This window comes from Salmo trutta, chromosome 18, assembly GCF_901001165.1.
Source record: "Salmo trutta chromosome 18, fSalTru1.1, whole genome shotgun sequence".
NCBI lineage: Eukaryota > Metazoa > Chordata > Actinopteri > Salmoniformes > Salmonidae > Salmo > Salmo trutta.
This window is the reverse complement of record NC_042974.1, coordinates 17,473,999-17,482,332: the sequence shown is the minus strand read 5'-3', so window position 1 is coordinate 17,482,332 and position 8,334 is coordinate 17,473,999. Positions and strand designations below refer to the sequence as shown.

The 8,334-nt window shown below is 42.8% G+C and overlaps 1 protein-coding gene across 3 annotated transcripts in view; it reads left to right on the top strand.

Annotated features, from left to right (window-relative positions):
* The first annotated feature begins 471 nt into the window (after positions 1-471).
* LOC115152894 (putative sodium-coupled neutral amino acid transporter 10) overlaps positions 472-8,334 on the top strand; it is a 47,242-nt gene continuing 39,379 nt past the window's right edge. For all 3 annotated transcript variants that reach the window (XM_029697805.1, XM_029697806.1, XM_029697804.1), the window contains exons 1-3: positions 472-574; positions 879-1,174; positions 1,516-1,679. In XM_029697805.1, the coding sequence (XP_029553665.1) occupies positions 1,079-1,174; positions 1,516-1,679 (260 nt within the window). In that variant the 5' untranslated portion in view covers positions 472-574; positions 879-1,078. The remainder of the gene's footprint in view (positions 575-878; positions 1,175-1,515; positions 1,680-8,334) is intronic.

The following is an 8,334-nucleotide window of genomic DNA, read 5'->3' as shown; positions in this document are numbered from 1 at the left end:
TTCTATTGCTCTGATTCCAGCTCCCACATCGACCATTCCTGTTTTCCCATCCTCCTGGAATCTCTAAGTGATTTAGAAAAACAGAACATCATGGATGTCATCTGTATGTGTGTCGCTTTCACTTAATTTGGGACGAGTTGTGGCTGTGTGTTTGTGATGATAACAAAGTCTCTACTGTAGGCCTATTCAATATCTGCCTGCACTTTGTAAATAGAAAGTAATTATGAAAAATGGCTACACCATGATCAAGTGACAAATTAGTAATTTCTCAAATGCTATACACTAACAGAAAAATGCCAGACAGTCATTCGTAACATGAACCTGGAGTTTTTTTCGAAGTTGTCACGGCTGCTTAAACGCAATGAATGTATTGCATGTTGGGACACCACCCTTTTGTAATGCAGTAACACGCCAGGCCGCTAGAGGGAACCTAAGCCTTCCAGATGCACCACGAGTCAGAGTTGTTATACTTTGATTGTTGTCTTGTCACGAGTTGTCGAGCGAGATTCATACTTCCTGGTTAGGCATTCAGGAAAAAGGGATTTTCGAAGCTGTTGTAGTCGTCTGTTTCATGGTAAATATATAAAATGTTATGTGATGGATATACATTTATAACGCTATTTTTCCAACACAGTGGACCAAAGTAGAAGAATCACCGATGATAACATAGCTAATACGGTAGCTACGAACGGTTGACCAGTTTTGTAACAGTTCGATTTCCTTTAAGCTGTCAACTTTTCCTTTTAAACTCACATGCACCATGCAGATGAACGCACTTTATTTAATCGAAATGTCTCATACATGTATTTTAGCTGAATGATCTAGTTTGCCTGATCTGATCGATAGATGCGGTGATGTTTTGTTGTTGTTTCTCCAAGGTCGCTAACCACGTCACAACTCTTGAGGGATACGTTTTGGAAAAAGCAAAGCAGTGTCACCGGATTCAAATACTGTCATCATTGCAACTTGGACCAAATAACGGCCGACCACTGCTAGCGATTTCCCGTTGTCATTCCTCAACCTACCTAGCTAGTTCGGTGAACGGTTTTGGGTGGTGAAAAACATCGAACCGTGCAAGATGACGGTGGCGGCTTCAAACTGGGGTTTGATCATGAACGTGGTCAACAGCATCGTTGGAGTGAGCGTGCTGACCATGCCTTTCTGTTTCAAACAGGTACCGTTATCTCACACCGGCCAAACGATTATTCCTATAGCAGATCTAGTTTATTATACGGTGTGTATAACTTATTTGTGAACTCGCGATAATCTACTGGTCTGACATATGACAGTGAATAAGGCACCATATGTTCCGTGTTTACCTTTCCACGCGCCCTAACAGGTGTAATATACAGGCTGTGGATCAAAATGTTTTATCTGATGTTAACACCTTTGTATTGAATTGCCGTTTTAGTCCCTCATCATGCGCCTGTCAATATGAAATGTGTATGACAGAGTTGCCTTATTTGCTGAGAGTTTTGACATCTCCCTCTCTCTCTGCTTCTCTCCTCTCTCTAGTGTGGGATAGTGCTAGGGACTTTGTTGCTGTTCTTCTGTTCGTGGATGACCCACCAGTCATGTATGTTTCTGGTCCACACGGCCAGCAGCACCAAACGCAGGACCTATGCTGGCCTAGCTTTCCATGCCTACGGCAAACCAGGCAAAACACTGGTGGCGACCAGGTATGTGTCCTTTCCTTTGAGAGCCAATGCTTTTGCAATTAGGGCTGTCCCTGACTAGAAACACACCGCCAAGAGTCGTCTGTTCTTTCAATTAGGGCTGTCCCTGACTAGAAACACACCGCCAAGAGTCGTCTGTTCTTTCAATTAGGGCTGTCCCTGACTAGAAACACACCGCCAAGAGTCGTCTGTTCTTTCAATTAGGGCTGTCCCTGACTAGAAACACACCGCCAAGAGTCGTCTGTTCTTTCAATTAGGGCTGTCCCTGACTAGAAACACACCGCCAAGAGTCGTCTGTTCTTTCAATTAGGGCTGTCCCTGACTAGAAACACACCGCCAAGAGTCGTCTGTTCTTTCAATTAGGGCTGTCCCTGACTAGAAACACACCGCCAAGAGTCGTCTGTTCTTTCGACCAATCGGTTGATCGACATTTTTAAACGTGTATTTTCCATATATTGACACATCCAATGTGTTTTAATCAAATCAACTATATTCACTGAGCTTCTCTGATGTATTAAGCACCTGGTTTGATTAAATAATTAAGACACACAAATGACTAGAGTGAGTCCGACCAGCAATTGATTTGATTGTGCCGGGCCGGACTCAGACTTGCTGTGTAAAACATGTATATTTTTAAAGACAGCGAGTGACTGACTAGCACCCGTTGTCTCTCTCTCTCTCCTCTCTGCTGCAGCGGCCACCACATAACATCAACAGTGTTAATCGTGCTGTCCGTGTTGCTGAAGCTGTAACATAATTACGGTCATTTCTGGCTGAAAAGTTCTGTTACCGAAATCCCTTATTTGTTTAGGAAAAACATTCCCTTGTCCCTCAACCCTTGCAGTCTTTACTTGACACATGTATGCATCGCATGCACATGACCAAATACCTATTTAATGGGACTAGTATTACTAGAGATCATTGGTTATGTAATTATTACTCCAGAATGTCCGTTATTCCAGAGGACGAGTCAGACTGGATTCATTTTTTATCAAACTGCCCCTTTCTAATTTAAATGTATTTCCCAATATATTGACAGTTCTGGCGGAAGCCTGAAGGTTTTTATTCTAGGCGTGAAGATACAGTATTTCAACATGTCCTGTTGATGGGACTACACTGATAACTCCAGCTTGGTTCCCAAGTTTCCAAACCATCTTCCCCATAGTGTCTCCATAATATTTGAATAGTTATAGGATTAGAATACCCGATTTGACACACTGAACTGCAAGGGTTGCATTTAATAGGCTCAATATTTTTTAACTGATGCGTTTGGTAATATTCAATTCATACGCACAAAACATAGAAACTAAAGCATTCACTGTGAAGATGATAGGCTACATGTAGGCCATTCATATATAGCTTATGCGCGGCACTTAGTTCCATTTATCGAATCAGTTATTGTTTTCTTGCGCAAACGGCGAGCAACACCTGTCAAACTCAGACATTTCTCTCAAAACACAGGGATGTCGATTCACATGGGACTAGTACAATCAGAGGACCTTGGAGTTAACCAAAACATTAGGTTACTCTGGCTGGAATTGTTCCTCTCCGGTTATGTAAAAATGACTGACATGGCAGATTCGGATTGGACAAAAATGACAGATGTGGTGTTTTGTGGTCTTTCACATAATTACATATTTATTTTATTTCACCTTTATTTAACCAGGTAGGCCAGTTGAGAACAAGTTCTCATTTACAACTGCGACCTGGCCAAGATAAAGCAAAGCAGTGCGACACATACAACAACACAGAGTTACACATGGAATAAACAAACATACAATCAATAATACAGTAGAAAAAGTCTATATACATTGTGTGCAAATGCGGTAAGATAAGGGAGTTAAGGCAGTAAATAGGCCATGGTTGCGAAGTAATTACAATATAGAAATTAAAACACTGCAGTAATAGATGTGCAGAAGATGAATGTGCAAGTAGAGATACTGGGGTGCAAAGGAGCTAGATAAATAAATACAGTATGGGGATGAGGTAGTTGGATGGGCTATTTACAGATGGGCTCTGTACAGGTGCAGTGATCTTTGAGCTGCTCTGACAGCTGGTGCTTAAAGTTAGTGAGGGACATATGAGTCTCCAGCTTAAGGGATTTTTGTAGTTCGTTCCAGTCATTGGCAGCAGAGAACTGGAAGGAAAGGCGGCTGAAGAGGAATTGGCTTTGGGGATGACCAGTGAAATATACCTGCTGGAGTGCGTGCTACGGGTGGGTGTTGCTATGGTGACCAGTGAGCTGAGATAAGGCGGGGTTTTATCTTGCAAAGACTTGTAAATGACCTGGAGCCAATGGGTTTGGCGACGAGTATGAAGCGAGGGCCAGCCAACGAGAGCGTACAGGTCGCAGTGGTGTGTAGTATATGGGGCTTTGGTGACAAAAGGGATGACACAGTGATAGACTGCATCCAGTTTGTTGAGTAGAGTGTTGGAGGCTATTTTGTAAATGACATCGCCGAAGTCGAGGATCGGTAGGATGGTCAGTTTTATGAGGGTATGTTTGGCAGCATGAGTGAAGGATGCTTTGTTGCGAAATAGGAAGCCGATTGGAGATGCTTAATGTGAGTCTGGAAGGAGAGTTTACAGTCTAACCAGACAACTAGGTATTTGTAGTTGTCCACATATTCTAAGTCAGAACCGTCCAGAGCAGCGATGAGCAGTGATGCTGGACGGGTGGGCAGGTGCGGGCACCGATCGGTTGAAGAGCATGCATTTAGTTTTACTAGCATTTAAGAGAAGTTGGAGGCCACGGAAGGAGAGTTGTATGACATTGAAGCACGTCTGGAGGTTAGTTAACAGTGTCCAAAGAAGGGCCAGATGTATACAGAATGGTGTCGTCTGCGTAGAGGTGGATCAGAGAATCACAAGCAGCAAGAGCGACATCATTGATGTATACAGAGAAAAGAGTCAGCCCGAGAATTGAGCCCTGTGGCACCCCCATAGAGACTGCCAGAGGTCCGGACAACAGACCCTCCGATTTGACACACTGAACTCTATCAGAGAAGTATTTGGTGAACCAGGCAAGGCAATCATTTGAGAAACCAAGACTGTTGAGTCTGCCGATAAGAATGTGGTGATTGACAGAGTTGAAAGCCTTGGCCAGGTCGACGAATACGGCTGCACAGTATTGTCTTTTATCGATGGCGGTCATGATATCGTTTAGGACCTTGAGCGTGGCTGAGGTGCACCCATGACCAGCTCTGAAACCAGATTGCATAGTGGAGAAGGTACGGTGGGTTTCGAAATGGTCGGTAATCTGTTTGTTAACTTGGCTTTTGAAGACCTTAGAAACGCAGGGTAGGATGATATAGGTCTGTAGCAGTTTTGGTCTAGAGTGTCTCCCCCTTTGAAGAGGGATGACTGTGGCAGCTTTCCAATCTATGGGAATCTCAGACGATATGAAAGAGAGTTTGAACAGGCTAGTAATAGGGGTTGCAACAATTTTGGCAGATAATTTTAGAAAGAGGAGGGTCCAGATTGTCCAGCCCGGCTGATTTGTAGGGGTCCAGATTTTGCCGCTCTTTCAGAACATCAGCTATCTGGATTTGGGTGAAGGAGAAATGGGGGAGGCTTGGGCGAGTTGCTGTAGGGGGTGCAGGGCTGTTGACCGGGGTAGGGGTAGCCAGGTAGAACGCATGGCCAGCCATAGAAAAATGCTTATTGAAATTCTCAATTATAGTGGATTTATCGGTGGTGACAGTGTTTCCTAGCCTCAGTGCAGTTGGCAGCTGGGAGGAGGTGCTCTCATTCTCCATGGACTTTACAGTGTCCAAGAGCTTTTGAGTTTGTGCTACAGGATGCAAATTTCTGTTTGAAAAAGCTAGCCTTAGCTTTCCTAACTACCTATGTATATTGGTTCCTAACTTCCCTGAAAAGTTACATATCGCAGGGGCGATTCGATGCTAATGCAGTACGCCACAGGATGTTTTTGTGCTGGTCAAGGGCAGTCAGGTCTGGAGTGAAGGAAGGGCTATATCTGTTCCTGGTTCTAAATTTACCCGACATTACCCAACCTCCCTCAGTAAAACTAATCCAGTCCGAATCGGGCACAATAGGGCCTGACCTATAGCCAGGGCCACTCGTTACCGTTCTGCCGCCATAGGCGATACCAAAAAAATGCCACCCCCTGCAAAACTAGAATAGTCCCAGTAACAAATACGTTCAATTTAGGTTCTGAATGAAAGTTGAAAATACCTATTTTACAAACGTTAAAAATAAATGTTTCCGAATATTGAAATCAGGCTCATTTTTGGTTCTGAATGAAAGTTGAAAAGATGTAATTTATAGACTGTTTGGACCAAATCAAGGCTGGTTCAGATCGGACAATATTTGAACCAAACTTAAACGTCTATGATTGGTTAAAATGTTGTCTGGACTGGACCAAAAAGCAATCTCCGTGGATGTGGAAATCAAGGCCGGTCTGGAACTGCACCAAAAAAAAGACATCCAAAAGGCATCAGTCCGTGTTTACTGAGGTGTAGCCTACAGTGTTGCCTGAAATTACATTTTATGAATTCCCATCTATGTGGTAAGCCTATCGTTTGTAAAACACCAAAACAACGATGTCCGGACAAGACCAAAAAAAGCATTGCATTGGCTTTATTAGTCCTGATTCCTGTGACTAATCAATTTGGCTGTTGAAGCACTGAATGTCACATACCCAACTTCATCAGGCGTTATCGCGAGCCTATTTCCACATTTACATAGCGGGAAATGCAGAAGTATTTTATTTTTCACTATGATCAGCTTGTCAAAAATTTACTGATACAAACTTGAAACAACTGATCATGACAATCGGGTGAAAATCCTGGACAACAGTTGTGATTGTCCATTCCATAATATCCATTTTACTTTGACCTGTCCTGTTTTTAGGATATGTTGCTTTGTTAACATAAGCGTACCAGTGAGTCACTTATCCGCAAAACACCAGTCTCAACGTCAACAGTGAAGAGGCGACTCCGGGATGCTGGCCTTCTAGGCAGAGTTGCAAAGAAAAAGCCATATCTCAGACTGGCCAATAAAAATAAAAGATTAAGATGGGCAAAAGAACACAAACCCTGAACAGAGGAACTCTGCCTAGAAGGCCAGCATCCCGGAGTCGCCTCTTCACTGTTGACGTTGAGACTGGTGTTTTGCGGGTACTATTTAATGAAGCTGCCAGTTGAGGACCTGTGAGGCGTCTGTTTCTCAAACTAGACACTAATGTACTTGTCCTCTTGCTCAGTTGTGCACCGGGCCTCTCACTCTTTCTATTCTGGTTAGAGCCAGTTTGTGGTGTTCTGTGAATGGAGTAGTACACAGCGTTGTACGAGATCTTCAGTTAGTTGGACTAGACAGACGAGTTTCAGAAGAAAGGTCTTTGTTTCTGACCATTTAGAGCCAATAATCGAACCCACAAATGCTGATGCTCCAGATACTCAACTAGTCTAAAGAAGGCCAGTTTTATTGCTTCTTTAATCAGCTGTGCTAACATAACCTTTTGCAATTTTTTTTATGCTCAATTAGCCTTTTTAAAATTATTAGCTTGGATTAGCTAACACAACGTGCCATTGGAACACAGGAGCGATGGTTGCTGATAATGGGCCTCTGTACGCCTGTACGTCAATTTCTAAGTGTGTGTGTGTGTGTGTGTGTGTGTGTGTGTGTGTGTGTGTGTGTGTGTGTGTGTGTGTGTGTGTGTGTGTGTGTGTGTGTGTGTGTGTGTGTGTGTGTGTGTAATATATTTATATATTGCTAGTACTCGACAAAATCTAATCTCGGTCGACCAATAGCCTATTGACCAAACAATCGACCAACCAGTCGACTAAATGGGGTCAGCACTAGTTGCGATGTACAGTGCATCCCTTTTCCCACATTTTGTTACGTTACAGCCTAATTCGATAATTGATTAAATGCTTTTTTTTCTTCGTCAATCAACACACAATACCCCACAGTGAAAAAGCAAAAACATGTTTTTAGACATTTTTGCAAATTTATAAAAAAAAAAGAAATACCTTTGCTATGAGACTCGAAATTGAGCTCAGGTGCATCCTGTTTCCATTGATCATCCTTGAGATGTTTCTACAACGTGATTGGAGTCCACCTGTTGTAAATTCAATTGATTGGACATGATTTGGAAAGGCACACACCTGTCTATGTAAGGTCCCACAGTTGACAGTGCATGTCAGAGCAAAAACCAAGCTATAACCAATTCCTAACCAAGCTAGGAATTGTCCGTAGAGCTCTGAGACAGGATTGTGTTGAGGCACAGAACTGGGGTAGGGTACTAAAAGATTTCTGCAGCATTGAAGGTCCCCAAGAACACAGTTCTTAGGGATAGCCCCCTTTTTTTTCCAATTTTGCCTAAATGACATACCCAAATCTAACTGCCTGTAGCTCAGGCCCTGAAGCAAGGATATTCATATTCTTGGTACCATTTGAAAGGAAACACTTTGAAGTTTGTGGAAATGTGAATTGAATGTAGGAAAATATAACACAATAGATCTGGTAGAAGAAAATACAAAGAAACAAAAAACACGTTTTTTTTCTACCACTATCTTTGAAATGCAAGAGAAAGGTCCCTGTTCGCCATCACTCTGGTTGTAATTCCGATGGTGTCCACAAGATGGCGGCAGTGTATGTGCAAAGTTTCAGACGGATAGATAACTTGAAGTAT